The following is a 22,863-nucleotide window of genomic DNA, read 5'->3' on the forward strand; positions in this document are numbered from 1 at the left end:
CTGTATTCTGTAAAACAGAGCTGTCCTCTGATCAAACGGAGCTTCAGACACAAGGATAGCTCCATCTGAGTGTCCCATCCTTCACTTTTACATTTGGGGTACCATTATAGATATCCCACTGCTGACCCTCGCTGTTCTTATTAGTGAGGAGTGTCTCCTACTAATGTTGTTCACGCGTGAACTTTGATATTCAAAATAGTTACCAAATCTCACCTTTGGTCCATCGATTCTGCTTTTGGGGTGGCAAGCAAATACACTTTAAGCTCAAATCAAATCACTTAAGCAAGGGAAGACCCCGAAGGTCAGATATTGTCCCAGATTACTGCAGGGAATGTAAATTCCTTGTTCTCTCTTGTCAGGACAAGAAAATACACTGGATCATTATTGATGCCTGTCTGAAACCAGAATCTAATCCTAGGGAACAAAAGACTTAAACCAATTGTAACTAATGCTCATGTAGATAAGGAAGCAGTATTTACACGTAACTCTTAATTAAGAAGGATGTTATCTAAGCGCAATGCATTGAAATGCTATCAGCGATTTTGAAAGGAAAGAAATAACAAGACTACCAAAACATCTTTTTTTACCGTTTACTTTCTACTACCAAATCTGTCCAGATGGGGGAGGTAAATATCCACGTGCTTCAGTTATTGTAAATGAAAAGGAACTAATTGAACATCGTCATTCTCTCTATGCACGTAACTTCTGCTCAGTTGAGATTAATTCCTTGGAAATTATCTTTGATGGTCGAGACTTTTAACTTCATTTTCCAAAGTTTATAAGCATTATATTGATAAAATAAACCAGTATGGTGCATAAGCGATATGAGGTTAACTGCATAGAGTTTGACAGTACGCAGTAAATGCTAATTAGGAGTAAAAAGCAAAGACTTCTGTTCATTAGAACCTTTCAGCATGAAGTATTTCAACTGATTTCAATCGCATAGATATGTTTCTTGATAGACTGAGGGCTAAACTAACAAAATTAGGTATAAGCTTCATATTAAGAATCTCTCCATGTGCAGCTAATTTATCATTTGGAAAATAAAATCAGACCAAACTCATTCAATCACAATAAAAGACTGCATTAAACAAACCCAGATCTTAGCCTAAGGCTACTTGGCTGGTAAGCATCTGTACAAGTGACTCTGTAATGCTTCAGTTAAGAACATTTCTTCTTTAGCCACTATCCAGTTGTGTGCTGTCTATAGAAGTACTCACTTGCCTTCTGGTGAGCTAAGAAAGCTTTTCTACAGTGCAATAACTACTGGTTAGTTTTGAGAAACCTCCTGGCAAAAGAAAATCAGTGAATCGGACAATTTTCTCCTGCTGTATCTGCATTCACATTAAAAGGGTATGTTAAATGCACACTATCACATGATTCTGCTGCAAAATGTCTCTAGAAACCGCCTGAACTTGGTTCAGGTGGGCTCTGAGCAGAAGTGAGCGGTTTCAACACTTAATCAGGCTCACAGCAGCTACAAATTAACCACTTTATAGGGTTGTTTCATCCTCAGTAAATATTGGCAATCAACTTGCACCGATAACATTTCCTACCGCAAAAAGTTCCTAACATGAAAAACTGCTTTCATCTCTTACTGGAAATTGTCCTTTGTAAATGAAGAAGACTGCAGGAAGAGGGGAAATGGCCTCAAGTTGCGCCAGGGCAAGTTTAGGTTGGATGTTAGGAAGAACTTATTTACAGAAAGGGTAGTTAGGTACTGGAATAGGCTCCCCAGGAAGGTGGTTGAATCGCCATCCCTGGTTGTGTTTAAGAGCCGTTTGGATGTGGTGCTCAGGGATATGATTTAGTGTAGGGTTGTTAGAGTTAGGGTTCTGGTTAGGCTGCGGTTGGAGTTGATGATCTTCAAGGTCTTTTCCAACCTGGGTAATTCTATGATTCTGTGATTCTATGAAGATCCATAGCGACTCTGCCTGAGAGTGTCAGCACATTTAATTGTGCTGTGCCTGTCTTCTAGCAGGCAGGTATGCACAGGTGTAGAAGAACAACCAATCTCTATGCTCACAGTACTGCAAGCATACTGCACAAAAAGGACATCAGGGCTGTGTACAAGCTATTAGAAAACATTTTTTATTTGTTTCAGTTGAATGACTGTTGGTCAATTATTGAACATCCAGTCATCAAATATTTTGCTCTGTAAAAACATACAAGCAATCTATCATGTGTCATTTCTTACTTCATTAATCATCTCCATGAGTCGAATATCTTCAAACATGACTGGTATTGCTTTAGTCTGAAGAGGAAGAAAACAAAAAGTGTCATGTGCTAAGTAAGTGCTGTATCAAATTGTGAAATTTTGTGAGGGGCAGTAATATAAATGCCCAGTTATTCTTTTCCCTTTCCAAGTATGAACTGTTTCCCACAAGTTCTGCCTTCAGTGGTTAAAGTTCTAGCAATATAGATCAACCGTGCAGTGCCAGAAGGACCATAGGGAGATGCTTCTTATCTTCCCCCAGCTGTGAGCAGTACCTTCCAAAGTATACTGTGAAAATAATTTACAAAACAGTTCAGCAAGTTCTGCGCAAGGCTGTTTGCCATTGCATTCAACCTTAGCATGGGAAGCGTTCCATGCTTTCTGCATCACTAATTCCATCTGGCTGCCTGAAGAAAGAAGTTAAGATGGAAAATAGAAGATACATTCAGAACAGACAGAACCCTTTATATTAGCAGCCCTTGTTTGCATTTACACACTTCAGAGTCCAAAACTCACTGGATTGTTACTCTGGGGTATGTAAGGAGGCAAAGCTCTTGTAAATAATAGATGCTTCTTGAAGCACAGAGAGTGTAGTGATGCTGACCAGGACATGATTGTACATGGAAGAGTCATTGATCCACAATACAGTTAATCCAAGTAGGCACAGGTCTGTACTGCATCCTTAGGCTGTGCAATGGTGCATAAATCCTGTATCCTCAGGATAAATTCCACCAGCTCATTACAAAAGAGGAGCCTGCGGGCAGCTCCCACTTTGTATTGGTGATTACAACACTAGTGTGGCCTTGCTTTTATCTGGCAGTACAGCAAGAGGTTCTCATGCAACTATCCTCTATAATAGTTGTCTTCTTGTAAGAAAACTATATAATAACTTAAATAGACAACGAAGGAGTATCGGAGTGTCATTCCAGAGATGCTGCATGAACAGGGGATTCAGAGAATCTGAAAAATCATCAGGTTTATTATCTGTTTTACTTCCCTTACTCTGCCTTATTGAAACATTGGTATTTCATCAATCCACTTTTAGTCGGGTCTTTCCTACTGAGATCCAAAAGAACCCTTGCATGGTTGTTGTCTCTCTATTCAATGCCCTAAATCCCCAGTTCAGGACGGAGCTACACCATATTTAACTGGCTAAAGGGTACTGTAAATGCTGTAGGGGAAAGAAAGAAGATCAAGAAAACAAAACAAAACAAAAAACCATGCCTCATTATGCCTCATTATTTATGACCTAAGAATTTCCCAATAACTGCTCAAGTACACACTTGCCACTTTTGGAACAGAAACTTCATCCTAACCTTTAGAGATACTTTCTCATGGCACCCACGGCTTTTCCAGCCTGTCACGAGCTGGGCCGCGCCTCAGCACCACACAGCTTCCCTGCCCTCCTGCCAAGGAGGAACAAGATGAAAGGTGATTGCATATGATGAAAGCTCTTCCCCAAACCACCTTTCTTTCCCACTTTTTCACTCGGAGACCTCCTCCAAGGTCGTTCTGATCCGGTTCTCTGCTCTTCTCGGAGCGCGTCCCACCAACCCTTCGGTCCCACGGCTCCCTCAGGCGCCTCTCTCCTCCTGTTTCCAAACAGCCCCGAGGCCGCAACACTCCTCCCTCCCTCCCTCGCTGGGAAGGGCGGTCGCTGCCGAGTTTCAGGCACAGCGAGAGGGCGCAGAACTACGCCTGGCCCTCCCCAGCCCCTCGCATTGCTCGCAGGCGGCTCGGTCGGCCCTAGAACAGCGGAGCGATCCCACGGGCGCTGAAGGGACGGCGGCAAGCAGGAGGCGGAGCGGCGGCCGCCTTGTGCTGAGGTGAGGGAGAGGCTGTGGGGCTGGTCATGCTCGGGGCTGGTGTGTATATGGCAGCGGGGGGTGAGGGGAGCGCGGCGTTGTGGTTTCTGTGCGTATGGTTGTACATAGCGTGTGTGGGGCGGGCGGCGGTAGTGAGGAGCGGGGCGCTGAGTGGGGCGAGAACGGCGGTCCGGCCCACGCGGCCCGGCTGCGTTTTGTTCCGCGGCGCCCTCCTGCTGCGTCGTTGCCGCCGTTATCGCCCTCACGGTTGTCCCCAGGGCTGGCAGGCAGGCAGGCAGGCCGGCTGGCTGCAGGAAGGGAGGTGCTGGCCCACCAGAGGGCTCGGTTCTGTATGGGAGTAGAGGATCGACTGCTGAAGTTCTCTTCGTAGGTCCCGTACTTGTCATAAACCCTATTCAGGGCTCTTGGGCTGAAAGAAGGGCTTTGACAGACATCTAAGTGAACGCAGCAGGCTGCTGGGGGTGCCTGGGAGCTGAGCTTGGCTCGTTGCGTGGAACAGGTATGTGTTGTGCGGCAGTTCCTTCAGCAAGGCACTGCTGGCACATGGAGCACGATGGGGCTGTGTGGTGGGAGCGTGTTCATCCCACTAACTAATCAGCCACATCACTCGGCTTGGGTTCGTTAACGTGTTTGGTCTGTTGGTGCGGTTTGGTGCGTTTTGACCCCTCCTTTCCAGCATTGCTCTGATGTGTGACATGTGAGGATTTTCCTGCAGGATTCTGGTTTTTATTGCTCAAGAGAGATCTCTTGAAACAGCAGCCAGTGTGCCCACTATCAGCCGTACTGCTTGGCCTACTATCAGAAAACCATACGGTGACTTAAGTTGAAAGGGACCACCCTGTGCCATGGGCAGGGCTGCCACCCAGCAGCTCAGCTGCCCAGGGCCCCATCCAACCTGGCCTTGAGCACCTCCAGGAATGGGGCTCCACAGCTTCTATGGGCAGCTGTGCCTCATCATCCTATAGAATAAGTAGAATGATAGTAGAATAATGGTAGAAGAGGATTCATGAATTGAAAGGTTCCTATGTTACTCTGTCATACCTTAGTTATATAGGAAGCACTTGATATAACATTTTTCTTGTGGTGTAGCAGTGACTGTAGAAACTGGTGCAGAGGCCTTTCAGCAGTACTAGGCATAAAGATGAGCCATGAAAGGCAGTGCAGCTTGTATCTGAATGAAATGAGTTAATGATAGCAATGTCTCTGAGTGTGAGCAGATGTCAGCTCTCTGAAGTGGCTGGTAGCTTTGCATACGGGCAGCACAATGCATATAAATTAACCTTTGAGTAGTATTGTATGACAGATTAATTAATTAAATCTTCAAGTTTTGCCTTTGTATTGCCAATCCATCCCATTACTTTGAAGCCAGTTGGTGAGGGTTTTGGTGCTGTATTGATGCAGGCTGTGTGACCAACCAACAAGCACCTTTCTGCAGTGGGTTGCAAGCACAAGAAATGAAATTGCAAGCGCATGCAGTTTGAGTGCCTCTGTATTGATTTCTTTTAGTGCTCTCAGCTTGTCACTCAAAATTCCCCTGGCAGCTGCTCATCTCCATTAAGCAGCAAATTCTATTGCTTAAAACAGAGTTGGGAAGATGATGCTAAGTTCTGGAAAGAGTCCCTTTGCTGCCAGCTTCATTTAGGCACTTAATTTAGCTTGTTAACTAAAACTTTAGGTTCTGTTTCACTTATCTAGTAAGTAACTGTACACAGATTCACTTTCCAGCCTCAGTAGTAGGAACAGTTTCCCATGAATGATCCTTCTCACTATGACTAATATCCAGACAGTCATTCTTCTGCATCACTGCATACTTCAGCCTTTCAAAGTGTATTTGAAATTGGACATTTGGCCTGAGCAGCAAAACAGCAAAGCAGACAGACCTTTATTAGCTGCCTTACCATGGTGTGTCTCTTTTCTGGTAACGTTTGCAGTAAGAATACAAACAAATCACAGCAACTTAAATCCAGGACTATTTGTGGGGGGAAATCGCATAAGTAGTTTTACCAAGTGATTCAGCTTTCTGTGTGTCTTAAGCTGCTTAACATTCTGCTCGTGCACATAACTGGCCTTACTGCATGCAAGAGTTGTGCGTTTGGATGGGTTTCTTGATTCCCTTCCCAAGCAATCTTTTCTTCTTTCCTTCTCATTGGTACCAAATAGAAGCCGCAGGTTCTTAATATGTTGAAAGTGTATCGCTTTTTCTTCCTGCAGTTCATGTGGGTTGCTGACAATTGAGAGAAATATAATCCTGTCGTTACTCTCTGCCATCTAATAGATTTGAGAGATTGCTGAAGATATACTGGGGGAGGAGGGGGGAGATGAAGGATGAGCTTTGCTTTGTTTCTCTCCCCCTGTCCCTCCCCTTTCCCTGAGCCAGCAAAATGAGCAATGAGTGCTGTCTCTGCATCCCACTGTTGTGGTATATCACAGAATCACAGAATGACCCGGGTTGGAAGGGACCTCAAGGATCATGTAGTTCCAACCCCCCTGCCTGGCAGGGCCACCAAACACACGCATTTACTAGATCAGGTTGCCCAGGGCCCCGTCCAACCTGGTCTTGAACACCTCCAGGGACGGGGCATCCACAACCTCCCTGGGCAGCCTGTTCCAGGGCCTAACCACTCTCCTAGTGAAGAACTTCCCCCTAACATCCAACCTAAATCTTCCCTCTTTTAACTTAAAACCATTTCCCCGTGTCCTGCTATTGTCAGCCCTTTTGAAGAGTTTACTCCCCTCCTGGGAGTAAGTTCCCTTCAGGTATTGAAAGGCTGCAATGAGGTCACCCCGCAACCTTCTCTTCTCCAGGCTGAACAAACCCAACTCCCTCAGCCTGTCCTCATAGGGGAGGTGCTCCAGCCCCCTGATCATCTTTGTGGCCCTCCTCTGGACCCTTTCCAAAATCTCCATGTCTTTTTTGTACTGAGGGCTTCAGAAAAAGCATTGCTTATAAGTGCATAATATAATTAAATATAATGCATTATACGAATGATTATGCATTAACATATTTGATTTTGTTCTTCCACTGGACACTGGTAGAACCGATTCACTGGAGAAAACAGCTCTGTCCCACTAACAGCAAACTGCTGTGCTGCCTCAGCAAGTGGCTAGGCTCCTGTTTAAAGGAGAAGATAGCTTCAGGGCTTGAAGGATTTCTAGAAGCACTAATGCTGTTTTTGCTGGCAGAACTGATAAGCAGGCACCAAGAGTATTGTTTAATCAGTATTGCAGGAGGTGGTTGTATGTTATGTCTGTAGTAGTTTGCAGGAGATCACTCCAGTCTGTTCTTCGGAAATGTGCTAGAAACGTCTTGCTTAGTCTTTGGCAAATCCCTCTGTCTGAAAACTGATTCACCTGATTCCCTATTCCCCTCCCCCCATTCCCTTGCTGACTGAGCAAAGGATAGGGGAAGAGTCTTCTCTGCTTTTCTGGCCATTTGGCAATCTGTCCTGCTGTAGATTTCTCTTTTTCTGTCTCTTACATTAACAAGATCTGTTGCAGTTAGAGGCTTTTTATGTCTTACACAGTGTTCTTGCTGTCTTTTCTTGCTGAGTGCTTTCCCATCTTACTGTGGTGCAGGAGCTCCCTGCGTGTGTTTTAGTTCTGAGTGTATGTAATGCAGTCAAGCTGCCTCTCCAGTGCAGCAGAGCATAAATACACTGTTGGACTGATCAAAACCTCTGCCAGTATAAGGAATTTGACTATTTTAGACTTGTTATATTCTTTGCAATCGTTACCTGACTAGGAATTTTGATTCTGCAGGCTCTGGTAATCTGTGTGTGTCAGCCAAAGGTACTAAACTGGAGGTGCTTAATTTGGGCAAACTTTTCTTTTACTGCTGTTTTTAAGAGCAATAGATTGCATATCGCATCAGTGTCTTCTGAGGCTGCTTTGAAAACTTGAGTTCTTTTATTGTACCACTAAAGAGAAGGTCAGAACTACAGAGCTGAGAGTCTGACTTCCCTTCAAATCAATTTGAGGGGTCAGGATTCTGAGTTCCAAGAGATGATGTTATCAGGCCATGATGGGTATTTGGAGTGTTAGCGATTAAAATAAGTTTCTTTTAATTCTGAAGACATACTTGGGCTGAATCGTGTGCATTTCTCCTTTTCCCAAGTTCCCTCTGAAAAGCTTAAGTGCTTTGCTAATATGAAGAATTTTAATGCTTCTTAGTGGCGTAACTTGACAATTGAGAACAGCTTGTGCATTAAATGTGCTCCACATAGGAAATAATAGTCTTTTTCAAGCTGTTTAAGGGAGAAAAGAGAAATAATATTAAGCAATATCTTGTAGCACATGTGACATTGTAAAACTGATTCTTTTTTATTAGAGATGAGTACTGAAGCAGAACAGCAGCTTCTCCATGATGCTAGAAATGGAAATGCTGAAGAAGTTAAGCAGCTGTTGGATACCATGACCAAAGGAGAAGTAATCTTCGACATCAACTGTAAAGGTTGGTAGCCCTCCTCATATGGTTGTGAACTCACTGCTAACTACTGGTAGAGGAATTGTCACTGATAGAATATTTCTTCTTTCTTTGGAATCCTCAACAGAGCAATGTAAAACACTGATACAAGTGTTTTTACCCCAGGATTCTTAAGGCTGTACTTAGGTAGAGAGGGTACTGTAGGGTAGAGAGAATAAAAACAGAGTACATAAGAAATGTACACAAACCCTCTGAGTAATCCACAGGAGATAGAAATGTCAACAGGACGAAATAATCTCTACCTCTTTCTGCGTATGTTCAAGCTTTATACCATCTTTGAAGCTTTCTAATGGTAAATAAAACTGACCGTGGTGCCAGGGGGTGGTTCAGGGAAGCATGGAGTCTCCATGAAGGCTGCTGATCTGGTACTATATTTGCTCTGCTGGATACGATTTTTAGGCCTGCATTTCATCCCTGAGTAGTAGCAGCAGTGCTTAGTGGTTTATCCTTTAGTTCAGCAATGCATGGCTGGGCAACTAATACGAGCTTGCTAATGGAAGGTCTAGGAAACTAGAGGGAATGTGCTAGAGATTGAGTTAAAAAAAAAATAAAATAAAAAAAAAATATATATATATATATATTCAGATATATATATCTGAATGCTATATGAAATGAAATGCAGTGAAATCAGTTATGTTCTGGTTGTTTTAAACATTAGAGGGCACAAGTGCTACTAAAATGCACTTTGTAGGAACTGTTCTGGTTGTGTGATACCCCAGGGTTGAATCTCTGTCCTTCTGTAGTCACTTTTTGGAGACCCTCTTTCAATTCTCTCTCTTCCAGTAGAGCACCCTGTTGGAAATAGTCTAAAACAAATTGAATCTTGACAGCCTCTACCATCTCCTCGTTACCAAAGCTACTGTGTATTGCTATAAATCCCAATCTGTTGAGTAGTACTGGATAGTAATTAGACAATTACATGATAATCTACTAAAATGCAGCCTTAAATCTCTCTTCTACTTCATCTCTTGCTCTTCTGTCAGTGTCTTCTCAGTTCTCCCTAGAAAGTCAGGATATAGGGATTGTCTTCAGTGCTACAGCAGTTCCTTCAGGAGCTAATGCAGTGATGCTTGGCTATCAGGAATGAAGTACATCTGGAGCAGGTGGGTGGCTGTACAGGAGGCAGTGTGAACTTTTGAGCATGCCTTGGGAGACTCAAGTCTGAGAGATTTCCGTGCCTGGGTGTGAAAGCCTACTTTCAACATCTTGAATAAAGTGGTGTTCTAAAGCTGTACTCTGGATACACAACATGAAGCCTAACAACAGTGTTGCCAAGCACCCCTATGTCAGACAGGAGGAAGGGGGGAAATACAAACTTAGACTCTGCATACAAACTGTGCTGTGGCTGGGTTCTGGCCAGTCAGTGCTTGCAAATAAGCGAGATGTACTGGATAATAATCTAGTTAAATGATGTGAACTCCCATTTCCAGTTTTCTCTGTTCACCAGCATTAAAGGAAGATATCCCCCATGGAAACAACGCCAAGCCAGGGTTTCATCCAAAATCACAGAATCACAGAATGACCCGGGTTGGAAGGGACCTCAAGGATCATGTAGTTCCAACCCCCCTGCCTGGCAGGGCCACCAAACATACACATTTACTAGATCAGGTTGCCCAGGGCCCCGTCCAACCTGGTCTTGAACACCTCCAAGGATGGGGCATCCACAACCTCCCTGGGCAGCCTGTTCCAGGGCCTAACCACTCTCCTAGTGAAGAAAATGGTCACTCTTTCAAAGAATGTCTATGTTATTCATTCTCCTTAAATACAAGCAAACAGAATATTTGCTATGTCATCATTCTGTAAATAAATGGTACTATTTGAGACTTACAGCTATCTGACATCAAAGTGGGGAGTTGGGTAGGAGAATTGCTCTTTTTCTATTGTGTTTACTTTGCTATCCCTGTGTTCTTACCAGTACAATGATATGCTGTTTTTAAATAAGTAGATCTAAGGCATCAAAATGCAAACATTTGTGGTTGCTTGAACAGAAGTAACAGTTGCCTTGGGCTTGAGGAGTCACTTGTCACCTAATTGCAGAAGTATAAGCTTGGAGCGAGCACAATTATTGGATGAGAACTGCAAATCTGGACAGTTTCTTGAATTTTTCGAGACTGGATTCCTTGGCAGCAGCATTCTCTTGTGAGGCGATTTTGGACTAATTGCGTGACCCCTTTCTGTCATCTTTGGAAGAACTAGCTGTTCCGCTAGACTGAGGGATGAATGATGTCCATTTATTGTGTCATTCAGTATTTGTAGCCTCAGAGTTAGTGGTCCCCACACTATTTATCTTCTGTGGTACTTGAGCCCATCGGTCACACAGAGCAGGAACAACTGTAGGCTGGAAGGAATGAGGGAAAGGTTAAATCTGGAGCAGTGGAAGGAGCTGAGAGAAAAAGGAAACAAGTAATAAAAGAAACAGCTAATGAAGGATAGGAATGTTAGCTGGAAACAGCTATAAGAAATAGAAAATTATTTCAGCTATGCACCACATTTTAATGTTATTTTGTAAAATGAGAACAGAAAGAGGATGATGAACCTCAAAGGCCAGCAGTTTTTCCTTTGTGCTGGTGCCTTATCTCCTTGTGGCAAGTTTAAGCTGTGCATCTTCCCAACTTCAATGCTTGAGAATACAGGAAAAGGGAAAATATGAAAGTCACAGTAACTTAAAACATTTTCTAATGCCTCATTTTAATTTTGCTTCCAAAAAGAGTGATAGCTGTTAGGTGGCACTCAGAATGCTGTGTGTCTGTTGCTTACTAAAAATGAAGCACAATCCAGCTTTTCATAACATAGTTGAGTGTTGTAAATGGGAATTAACAGAACTTCATTAACACGGTAATTTCTAATGCTTTAATATATTAATTTTAAAGGAGTGATTGTATAATTCTGATCATACAGCCAATCCTCCAGGTCATACTTCACTTTTAAATAGTCCTTAAGAAAGACTTCGTGGATTGAAGTGTGTTTCTTTTTCAAACCTCATAACAGTTCAGATCATATGACTGGAACTGATGCTTCCAGCTTCCTTGTTCTTCTGTTACTTGAATATGTACAAACCTCCATGCACATGACAACATCTTTTTTTGTGTGTGTGCTGTGTGTGACCAAAACTTAATTTACTGATTCTGTTTTGTATCTTTTAGGAAGAAGTAAATCTAATATGGGTTGGACACCGCTTCACCTTGCATGCTACTTTGGACATGCTGTTGTGGTAGAGGACCTGCTGAAGGTATATTTCTGTTTACCTCTATATAAAAGGCAGAAAATATTGTTATTCTAGAAGCATTTTGTATTTATTCTTTTATTTATATCTGCTATATCAGGCCTTATGGGGAGCAGCTGAGGGAGCTAGGATTGTTCAACCTGGAGAAGAGGAGGCTCACGGGAGACCTTATAGCTCTCTATAACTTCCCGAAGGGGGGTTGTAGTGAGCTGGGGGTTGACCTCTTCTCTCGTGTAATCAGTGATAGAGCTAGAAGGAATGGTTTAAGCTGCACCAGGGGAGACTCAGGCTGGACATTAGGAAGTATTACTTCTCGGAAAGGGTAGTCAGGCATTGGAATGCACTGCCCAGGGAGGTGGTGGAGTCACCGACCATGGGAGTGTTCAAGAAACGTTTGGATGTTGTGTTGAGGAATATGATTTAGCCAGGAAGTATTGGTAATGGTTGGACTAGATGATCTATTGCCTAGATGATCTAGGCAATTTCACTTCCTGAGTTGTAGGAAAGGACAAAAGGTTTCAAGTGCTGCAGTCTGTTACCTAATTTAAATTTTGCATAGAAAAGTTTGCAGAGTTCTGTGCAGAGTAACTCTTAGGCATTTTTTTCTCTAGGCATATGTTAATGTAACTTGACTCTTCCATCTTTGAAATGACAAGCTGTTAATCTTAACTCTGGTGTTTAAAAGATGATTACAAACAGGACAGGAATCAACTTTTTACAAGGGTAGACAGTGATAGGACAAGGGAGAATGGTTTTAAGCACAAGGGGGAAAGGTTTAGATTAGATGTCAGTGGGAAATTCTTCACAGAGATAGCAGTAAGGTGCTGGCACAGGCTGCCCAGAGAGGTTCTGGATGCTCTGTCCCTGGAAGTGCTCAAGGCCAGGTTGGATGGAGCCCTGGGCAGCCTGATCTAATACCAGATCTGGAGGTTGGTGGCCCTGTTTGTGACAGGGAGGTTGGAACTTGATCCCTGGGGTCCCTTCCATCTTGAGTCATTCTATGATTCTATGATTTGTGGTTAAAACTGACCTATTTTTTTCTTCGTAGTCATGTCTGCACTTTGATTTGAGGTGTTTCTGGCTGAGTATGATGTTTTCTTTTTTTCTTTTTTTTTTCTTTTTCCTCAGCTCTTAGGATAACTTCAACCCAAGCCTACTTATACTATACCATATTCCTATTTGAAAGATTTGCTGTAGGTGTTAGGAACATGCTGAACAGTCTCAAATATAGAAGTAGCTTATCAAAACTTGAATTTCATTCAGAATACAGGCTACCAACTGTAATCATGACTCCAAAACAGGAAACAAAGTTTACATTTTTTTGAGATTTTCTTTGCTAGCCTACACACCTGCTTGGAATATAATGCTGTTCTCAGTCCAAGTGGACTACTTGAAGCAAAAGTTAGAGCTTTGTCACTTAATGCATTTATTCAGATTTCCAGAGCTTGGAGGATATATGCTCATCATTACTTGTAGGGCTCGTAGAAGGGTATTATTTAAAGAATAAATAGAATAATAAAGGAGACTGCGCACCTTGGAAAGCTAAATGTATGCAGTGTGCTCTGTGTACTTGTGCCTAGAATAGAGCTCTGGAACGAGAGTCAGACAGCAGTGGGCTGGTTAAATAAGGTGATCTAGAAAGGAAAGTAAATATGTTCTACCTTCTTTCTGATCTTCTGGGAGGTTAAGTAAAGTGGTATGTGAAAAATGATTACAGAAAGACAAATAAGATTTTTTTTGTATTTTTATTTTTGGGGGTTCTATGCAGTGTGCCAAGCAGTTTTCCTTTCAGAGAAGCAATATGGGAAGTACAAAGTGTGTGATAAGAGAAAGAGGAAGAGAAAAAGGTCAGGTTTTAGCTAGGTACCATCTTAATGCTGACATGGAAGTTTTTGGGTAAATGAACCCCAATAGGTACCTAGAAAGAGTGCTATTTCTTAATATGGCAGAACCAGGAGGCAGGTGCTACTGCATGTATACACCAATAATAATAAGTGTATGTGTGTTTTCCATTACAATTCCAGTACTTTCACTAAGTTTTAAAACAGCACAAACAAGCAAAAGCCACCAAGAAATCCCTATAGATTATTAAGCTCGTTTATTATGCTTATTTTCTGTTTATCATCTTCTCACAAGAGAGAGAGGTGACTGGGGAAAAAAAAAAAAAGCAGATGAGACTTTTCCTTTTGGAAGCAATTCATAGAATTCTGACTGTGACACTTGCATACATACTTTGTTTCCAGTGTGGTTGTATTAGAGTTCTCATCTGAGTTGCCACAAACCTGTGTTGGTGCCCTGTCCCCACCCCATTTAATGAGAGAGAATAACTGTGCAGTTCCTCTTTGAGGGATATTTAGGCATCTTTTGCTTTTGCCATTCAGGCTGGTGCAGATGTGAATGTGCTGAATGACATGGGAGACACTCCACTCCATCGTGCAGCTTTCACAGGACGTAAGGTAAAGCATGTTGCCTTATTGAAGCCTCACCTGTAGGTATGTTAAAGGAAATGCTACTAGTAAGATTTACTTCAAAATGTTGTTTTGCAGTTTGTCTCTAAAAATGACTTCTTGTCATGTTTTGGTACAGTGTGCTCAAAAGAACAAGGCACACTGCATAGCTGATATAACTGTCCAAAACGAAAACATGGCCTTTGCCCAAAGGCATGAAAAGACCGGTCTGTATTGGTTTGGGTTTGTTGTTGTTTTTGTGGTGTACTTTGCCATATCTCTTTCAGCTTGCTGTTGGTGACAATGTTACTGGAAGACAGAGAAAGACGTAGTAGTATTTGTCTTCCATGCACTGTGCATTAGCTGTGTGGCTAAACTAACTGATGCTCTGCGTGCCAGAGGAAACATCTAAGTGTGGCAGTAGCTGTATCTGCAGGTGCTAATTACTGTGTGGAAAACAGTATAGAAAATCATGTACTGCTGAAGTACAACAGGCTAATCTGTGTTTGTGCCTGGTATGCCTGACACTGTAAGAAGAGCAGGAATTGTTCCTCTTAACTAAATGCATATCTACATAGAGGGAAAACACATTATTTTAATCCTAGTGGCTTTTGAAGGGGTGAAAATGTATATTAGGACACATTGGTCTACTTGGTATCTGTAAGTGTAGTTTCTTCATAGAAAATTACAATTAGAGAGCTTCTTACAGGTCTGTGGTATGAGGCTAGTTTGTTCTGTTCCCTGCTTCTTACCATCATTCCCAGTCCAGCAGTACCTCTGTGGATAATCTCTTGGCTCTACTGAAAGGGTGAGTGTTTGGTCACCAGATTTCTCAAGAGCCAATCATACTATTTTTCTGTATCAAATACAGCACTTATACTGGCTACACAGGCATGTTTTTAAATCAGAGTGGGTCTGTTCAGCCATGCTCCCATTAACTTCCTCAGCCTGGTTAATGTGGAAGTGAAAGTCACGGTTAATTCCTTTCCTAGACTCTCTAAAACATTCCTTCCTGTTTTTGTAAGTGATGATTGGCAGTTTTGTAGCTCTTCTTACAGGATGTCTAAAGCTGGATTCTGGCCTCACCATAACTGGAATAGATAAGCAGTGTTTTTTTCAAATTCCTTTCCAGGAGGTGGTGATGTTACTCTTGCAGTATAATGCTGATACTTCTATTGTTAATGGGAGTGGAGAAACAGCAAAAGAAGTTACTCATGATAAAGACATAAGGAATATGTTGGAAGGTAACTTTAATAGGTTATAGACTTCTTTAAACAGTTGCACCTTCTAAAAGCTGTTCTTTTCTGGCAAGTTACAGAAGCTCAGTTGAATTTTCTCTTTACATTTTATCATTAGAAAGAAATAACTTTGGTTTTTTTTTTTTTCCTGAAGTTCTGATGGATTATTTGTTGTGATACTTCTGCAAGTAATTTGGAGGGTAAAATATTATAAATCCCAGTAGCAGTATTCAAGTAAATATTTCAGTCCTCTTGAATCCTTGCTACAGCTCTGAATGGGTATATAGCAGTCAAAGATGTAGCACTCTGGAAAAGGAAAAACTGAAGTCAAGAATACCAAGTGGCTTTGTCAATAAGATTGCAAACTGTTCAGAATTTTGCCCCTTAACAAAGGTGACATGGTATTAGATCTAGTTTAGAGCTTGCTGTTGCAGTCTTGAAAGTTACCCTAAATGAAGAATGAAAGGGAAACAAAATCAGCCTTCCCCACGTTTTTTCTACCATCTTCCAGGTGTTGAAAGTGAGGGAGATAAAATGTCATAATACTCTCACAGGCACTTGCACATACAGTTTTGGAGAGTTCAAGATTTGCTGCCTCCTAGTATTACTATGAACTGCTCCTAAATACTGTTGAATTCTGTGTCCTATGCAACAGATTGTGTAGGAAAAAAGTGATCTCTTCTGATTTGTCATTCAAATGTACAGTTAACAGTCCTTTCCAGTACTGATCTGCTGGGTTGTTAGAGGAAAATAAAACTTCTGAGTGAAGAGAGGAATAGAAGAGAAAATGAGAGGAGCACAAGGAAGATCTGATGGGGATAACATGTAGTTTTGCTGTTTTCCCTTTTACTAGAGGGTATAGTTGGGTTGTGAGTGTATAAAAATAATGAAAGTATGCGTGTGTTTGTATATCAACTTGCACATCTTTTCAGCTATCACAGTTTTTGACATCAGATTTTTCTGACTCTGGCTTTTCTGAGTAAATATCCCTCTTTTGTCTATCCCAAATAAATAATACTAGGAAAGCTTCTTTCTTCAGGTTTTGAAGCTGTAGGGTTTCATATGGATAACATTTTATCCTATGTTTTTAACAGCGGTTGAAAGGACACAAGAAAGGAAGCTGGAAGAAGAGCTCTTAGGAGCAGCAAGAGATGGGGAAACAGGCAAACTGTCTGCTTTGGTAAGATTTCAAGTTCTTGTAATACTTCAGTGTCAAGTGGTTGAAGCTATAAAGCTAATATTCAAATAACATGACATTTGGCCTTACACTTTGAAATGCTGTGACCTCAGAGACTGAGTGCTTTGCACCGCATTGTGTAGGTAAAATGCTGAGGCCTTTTTGTTGGAAACCACTGTTTTGCAACTTTCAAAATCTTTGATGTTAGTTTCCTAAATAGTCTTCATGTGATTATAAATTCCAGTGTAATGGATCTGGATCTCCTGACACAAGCTTGTTATTGTGGATACCTTGTTTTACAATGCCAGTTTTACAAGTGTATGTTTTCACTACAACATGACCTCTACATTCAATCTTGGAAGTAGGCTTTTGTGATTACTGTCCATCGCAGCTGAAGTCTCTGGTTATTAACAGACAACCATGCTAACTGTGCTAAAGTGTTCTAATTAGGAACAGATAACTTTAAAAGGAATGAAGGTGGCATTTGGAAAGGGAGAAAAACTGATATGCAAACCAGTCTCCTTTCCCCCCCCCCCAGTTAAACAAGCCCAAACCACCTGATATCAACTGTGTGGATCAGATGGGGAACACACCATTGCATTGTGCTGCATACCGTGCCCACAAGCATTGTGCATTGAAACTTCTGAAAAATGGAGCAGATCCTAAAATAAGAAATAAAAATGGTGAGTACCAAATGAAGGCATATAAAATGTTAAATGTCGGTCTACTCTTAACAGCTTCTATAAGGTATGTTACCTACCACTTAATGCTCAAAGAAAATCTAAGAGTGATTTACAGATGTTGCATCACTAGTCTAGGAAGCCCAATTCTGGCTAAATTGTAGACTTACAAACTGCAGCAAAATATTTACCATACATGCCTTTATATACCTAACTTGGCTATTTCTATGAAGTTTGTGTTGTCTGTCTTAATCATGAAAAAACTCATGCTTGGCTTTTACTTTCTTGATGCTAAACATCAAACACTGAGACAGTGGTAATAAAAGTGATACAATTGAAGACATGGCCCAGAAAATTGCTTCTAATGAAAGCATGTCCAGGAAATCTTCACACAGATGTTACTCAGCCTGTACTTGTCATCTGATAAACAATGTTTCTATTCTGGTATTTTTAACGTTTAAAACTGGTTTACATGGCTGAAATGTTAAAAACAAACAAGTGGCTAAGAGCAAAGGTCCTGTCTGTGGCCAGCAGAACTCTGCAAAGCGGTTAATTGTACTAAAGTACAGGGCACTTTTGCATCTTCTGCTCCTGAGGGGGTTTGTACTCCCTAATTCAAATGTCTGTGGGACTAATGGGGTATATGCAGGGTGGTTATTTTAAGCTGATTGCACCTAGGTTTATTTGCATCAAATTCTCATGCCTCATCTTGGTTACTGAACAGATCAGACACCTCTTGATCTAGCCCAAGGTGCAGAAATGAAGCTAATACTGGGAGGTAAAACTGGAAAGGTAAGAACTTTTATACCAATCTTAAATGCCAATTGCTGAGGTTGTCAGTTTGGAGCTATTTCCTACATAAGCTTTAATTTCTCTACAGGTTATCAACAAACCACTGAGAAGATACGAAGGTCTCCTGTGGAAGGTATATCTTATTTTCTTCTCTAAAATAACTTGTAAGATATCCAGGTGTGTCATTTTCTATGCTTAAGAGCTGTTGAATGAGGGACCCTTTCAATAATGCATTTGTTAAATGACATGGCTTTTTACTTGAGTATATTGAATCAATTATAAAGGACTGGCTGAGTGTAGCTGTATTTATGGCGTTCTGGTCTTAACCCTTAATCCTTGCAAACTTCCTGAAGTTTTCTTCTATGTGAATTTTCATATATATTCATACACAAATGTAATATAAGGAACTGTTATTTAAACTAGAACTGTGTGTGAAGTGTAACATTCAATATCTTAATGTGTTTTGTTCTCATTTGCTCTTATAAAATAAAATTGTATGACAATTAACAATCCCTGTAGTATTGAAAAAATAGTATTTCAGTTCTTACTGAATAGAAGGCTTGGCAGAACTTTTCAGATATTTCTAGAAAAAGAAAGTATTCTTAGACTGTTCTGACCACCAATATATGTAGCACGTAAAGTTGTCGGTCATAACTCAGGGATTCATTACTCAGGGATATGATTTAGTGTAGGGTTGTTAGAGTTAGGGTACTGGTTAGGCTGCGGTTGGACTTGATGATCTTCAAGGTCTTTTCCAACCTGGGTAATTCTATGATTCTATGATACGGAAAATGTTGATTGCTTTTAAGTAACCCTTTAGCTGTTAACCTTACCTGTTCCTGTGTTTGGGTTTCTTTAGAGCTCACGATTTTTCGGTTGGAGACTCTACTGGATAGTACTAGAGCACGGAGTCCTTTCTTGGTATCGAAGACAGTAAGTTCTGTGCTTGAATTTCTGATTAGCAAATTTAAAAAATTCCCATTTTCATGTTATCAAATCTCTTTTTCTTTCAAAGAGCTGATGCAGTAAATAATGAGCATCGTCAGGGATGCAAGCATCTAACACAAGCTGTGTGCACGGTAGGAAGTGAAATAAGACCTGTAATTCCTGCTTTTGTTGTTGGGTTGTTTTTTTTTATGGTGATGGTGTTCTATACTTAGCAATCTAGCTGAAGCTTTCATTGACTAAGCATGTCTATTATTGATAATAATAATTAAGGAAAAAAGGCTTGTGCTGTTGCAAGAAACAATGGTTTTTGCCAAACAAAGTATTCTATATGCCTTTTCATCTCTTTCACTTCTTTCCAAAGTCCTAAGGACTTAATTATAAGCTTTCCTGATAGCACACCTCCTTTGATGCTGTTGTGTACAACAGCGATTTGGAGCATGTGATAGAGAATAGCAGATAACTAGCTCCTCCTTGTAGCTATCACAGACCATTTGTAACTGAATGTGTAATTTAAATTCTTCTCAGTTAAGGAACTGATTCACCTTCAGTTCAGAAATGCTTGTGGGCATCCCTTCTGGGAGAGGATGGAGGGAAGACCAGGTGAATATAAGCCAGGTGTGACAATCCACCTCTTGGGAGGAAATATTTCAGAGTTTCTGACCACTGGAATGTTTGAGAGGGAAGGAAAGGTGTGTAATGCACAGAAGGGTGAAGTTCTCAAGAGGACTGCATTTAGGATAATTCAGTGCTTCTTATAGAGCTAACACGTCTTTGTTCTATAAACTGGCACCACAAGCTCTGTTACTTATGCTCTTGTATAAAAAGTGATTCTTGCCTTTCTTTATCTACGAATTCCTCAACTTTGATAGCTTTGCACCATTGCTGAGATCTCTGAATCAAGTGGTACTCTGCAAATACAGTATCTTGACATAAAGAACCTCTGTCTTTTTATTAATGAGGTAAAGTGTAAGACTCTGCTTTTCTTATACTTTGCAAAATGATTACAAAAAGAAAGCTTTTTGTAAAACTTTACCTAATTTGCTTCAAAACTGAGGCAGAAACTTCTGAGTTACAGTAATTCCTCAACTTTGCTTTCTCTTAAAATCAGTTTTCTAACTGATCTAATACACTCATTTTGTCTCTTTTTTCTATTGCTTTAGGTAAAATCTACAGACAGTTGCTTCTTTTCCGTCAGGTGTTTTGATGACACAGTTCATCGTTTCAAGATCCCTAAAAACAATCTTCCGTCTCATAGTAGAGAGGTAATAATGAGCCTTTATGAAAGGCTTTAAGATGTAATCATTTATGTTATGAAAACAGTTTGCATACAGCTAGTTATGGGTGCATGAGTGGCAGATTCAGTGTCTTTACTTTCAGGGCTTGGTAATGTAAATGCATATGTTGAATATTTTAGCATGACTATGGACTAAATTGCAATAATTGGCAGATTGTAGTCCTTACAATTAGTGCTGCATTATTTTCCAGCCTCGTGCCTGTATTATGACTTGTAGTTTAACTTTTCCCTCTGATAGATTTCTACTGTATGATAATGATATGAGAATGTATGATATATTCTACTCTAGCCGGTGATATATTGGAGATATTCAAAAGCTGCCTGAATATGGTCCTTGGGTCAGCCTGCTATAGGTGACCCTGCCTGAAGGCTTGGACTATGTGACTTCCAGAGGTCCCTTCTGATTTCAGCCTCTCTGATTCTATGAACAGGAAAATAATCTACCTCTTAGCTATGATAGCACCTGAAGTTCTGTATGCAGCTGCCTTCTGCATGACATTGTCACAGGGATCTTGATGTCTGGACAGAAAACCAAAGGCATAATATGTGTTCTCTATAGTCTTTTATTTGTTGGTGTGACATTTGTGAGTTTAGATAAGACTTGGAAGTGGTCGGCATTTGTACTGAGTATGATCAGTTGAATCCCAGTAGCAGTCTTAGAACGTTGCAACTTAACTTGAATAAATTGTAACTTTTAATAGTTACTTTTCAACTTGTTAATATCTCATTTTACTAACATAATATTACATAGCAGAACCCTTTTTTATTTTATTATATTTTTTTTTTCCTTTACATTTATGTTGCTCCCTTCCAGGGATGACCTTTGAAATGTTCTTAACTTTGTTTTTCTGATCAGAATTGGCTGGAAGCAATAGAAGACCACTCTGCATACAGCACTCACTACTGCACGCAGGAGCAGCTGAGTAGCGATGACGAGGAAGATGATACAGTATCTGTTACAGACCTACAAGAAACATTGAAAGTATGTACTGAATACTTGTCTCATGCATTTAGGCAATGGTAGACTAGTGCTGCTCTATGCAGGGATACTTCAGTGTACTTTTGGTTCAAATCTATTGATTCATTCTTCACAGTGGTGCAGAAATGTTACCTTTATTTCCCACACTTCTTAGTATGATGTTTTCCAATTTAGACTGTATGTGTAAAACATTATGTTTATTGTAGCTGCAGTGAAGTTCCCCAGTTTTACCAATGCTACCAGAAGGTAGAGAGTTGTTTGAGACTTTCAGCCAGGAGAGGGAGCCTTGTGTATTGTACTTGTCCTGCAGCTTTGATGTGACCAAAACTGACCTTCAGCTGTATGCGACTCTAAAATGCATGCAGTGAAATGATGTAAAATTGAGCATTTAAAAACTTACGTCACATCAGGTACATTGTACAGCGATTCTTCAGACCACTAGTGTAAATGAGTTGTCTTCCATTATTCTAACATCTGGGCTGTGATTCTTCCTGCTTGTTATATACATGCATTAAAAAAAAAACAACCCCAAAACCTTTTACTTTAAGGGGACGTAGGCAAAAGCACTGCAATGCAATAAAGAAATAAATAATATCTTCATGTGACTGAGCATCAAATGTCTTATAACTTACCTTCTGGTACAGCAAGAACTGAAAGCATTTAAAGGAATAAAGGAGATTAGAGGATAACTGGTTCTAGTAGTTTCTGGCAGCCTACTGAAGGCGTTATTAGTAGATGAATGTCTCTAAGTTCACATGCAAGCCTGAGATTTGATCTTGGGATGGGTTCCTGTATATATCTGTACTTGCCGTATGCCAGTTAAATTAAGTTTTGCTTACTCTTGTGTTCCTGATCAAAGGGCAAGCGATGGCTCTTCCTGGGTTTTCAAGCTTTTTATTGAGCAAGTGGGTGGGGGGAGAATTGGAAAAGCAGAACATACATAGAAACTTCTAGTTTGGGTTTGTTATGCTAATTTAAACAAAAGCTGTTTGTAATGCAGTGTGCATGAATCTGATTGCTTTTGTCATTTAACATACTTAAGTAACTTTCAGTTTTAATTTATGAATAAAAATTCCCAATGACAGACTGATATTTAATATTTCCCAAGCTTAAACATTTCTGTATACTTAAGAAAATGTATTTATACTTTCCTTAGAACAAGATGCTTTTGAAATTACTGTCCATTCTGTCTTTCAGAAAGCACAAGCATGCCAACAAAGGCTCACTAAAGAGATTTCAGACTTTGTTGCAATGGTTAAATCTTCGGATGTTACAAAAGGTAAAAATTGCTCTTATAAAAACCAGTTTGTTACTAGGCAACTCATTTTTTTTTTTTTCTGCTAAGCAGAACGTGCTTTAATTTCACTGAAATTATGTATTCAGGCTCCTAAAAATGAGTTGCCTGTTTTCCTCACTTAAACAGATTCAGATGAAGTAATGTGATTATAATTGAGAGTAACCAAGAATTCAGATCTGCAGAAACAGATGTGTAGATTTGAAACAAAATTTACTTGGTTCTGGAAATGTAGTAAAATTATCCTTAGATATAATGCTTACTTTT

At 40.6% G+C, this 22,863-nt stretch overlaps 1 protein-coding gene and 1 long non-coding RNA gene across 10 annotated transcripts in view; one reads left to right on the forward strand and one right to left on the reverse strand.

Annotated features, from left to right (window-relative positions):
• Nucleotides 1–2,078: 2,078 nt before the first annotated feature.
• On the reverse strand, nt 2,079–3,671 carry LOC116652950 (uncharacterized). Its single transcript, XR_004306202.2, has 2 exons — nt 3,532–3,671; nt 2,079–2,254 (listed from the first exon to the last, which is right to left on the reverse strand). It is a non-coding gene; the product is annotated as an uncharacterized LOC116652950 (long non-coding RNA).
• A 196-nt stretch (nt 3,672–3,867) lies between these two features.
• Nucleotides 3,868–22,863, forward strand: part of OSBPL1A (oxysterol binding protein like 1A) — a 69,030-nt gene continuing 50,034 nt past the window's right edge. For 3 of the 9 annotated variants that reach the window (XR_014943389.1, XM_085539566.1, XM_085539569.1), the window contains exons 1-14: nt 3,868–4,080; nt 8,369–8,491; nt 11,668–11,753; nt 14,129–14,203; nt 15,327–15,438; nt 16,527–16,612; nt 17,148–17,292; nt 18,014–18,081; nt 18,170–18,214; nt 18,941–19,014; nt 19,097–19,160; nt 20,190–20,291; nt 21,180–21,305; nt 22,500–22,581. Coding sequence is in view for 8 of the 9 variants with exons in the window: in XM_085539566.1 (XP_085395692.1) it covers nt 4,068–4,080; nt 8,369–8,491; nt 11,668–11,753; nt 14,129–14,203; nt 15,327–15,438; nt 16,527–16,612; nt 17,148–17,292; nt 18,014–18,081; nt 18,170–18,214; nt 18,941–19,014; nt 19,097–19,160; nt 20,190–20,291; nt 21,180–21,305; nt 22,500–22,581 (1,201 nt within the window). In the remaining variant the exon portion in view is untranslated. Of the gene's footprint in view, nt 4,081–4,411; nt 4,541–8,368; nt 8,492–9,523; nt 9,628–11,667; nt 11,754–14,128; nt 14,204–15,326; nt 15,439–16,526; nt 16,613–17,147; nt 17,293–18,013; nt 18,082–18,169; nt 18,215–18,940; nt 19,015–19,096; nt 19,161–19,554; nt 19,719–20,189; nt 20,292–21,179; nt 21,306–22,499; nt 22,582–22,863 lie in introns of those variants that run through there. The other 6 variants (XM_085539567.1, XM_085539570.1, XM_085539568.1 and 3 more) reach the window with 5 other exon arrangements.

The sequence above is a fragment of the Coturnix japonica genome, chromosome 2 (genome assembly GCF_054131305.1).
Source record: "Coturnix japonica strain WE chromosome 2, WE-NBRP24, whole genome shotgun sequence".
Taxonomy (NCBI): Eukaryota; Metazoa; Chordata; class Aves; order Galliformes; family Phasianidae; genus Coturnix; species Coturnix japonica.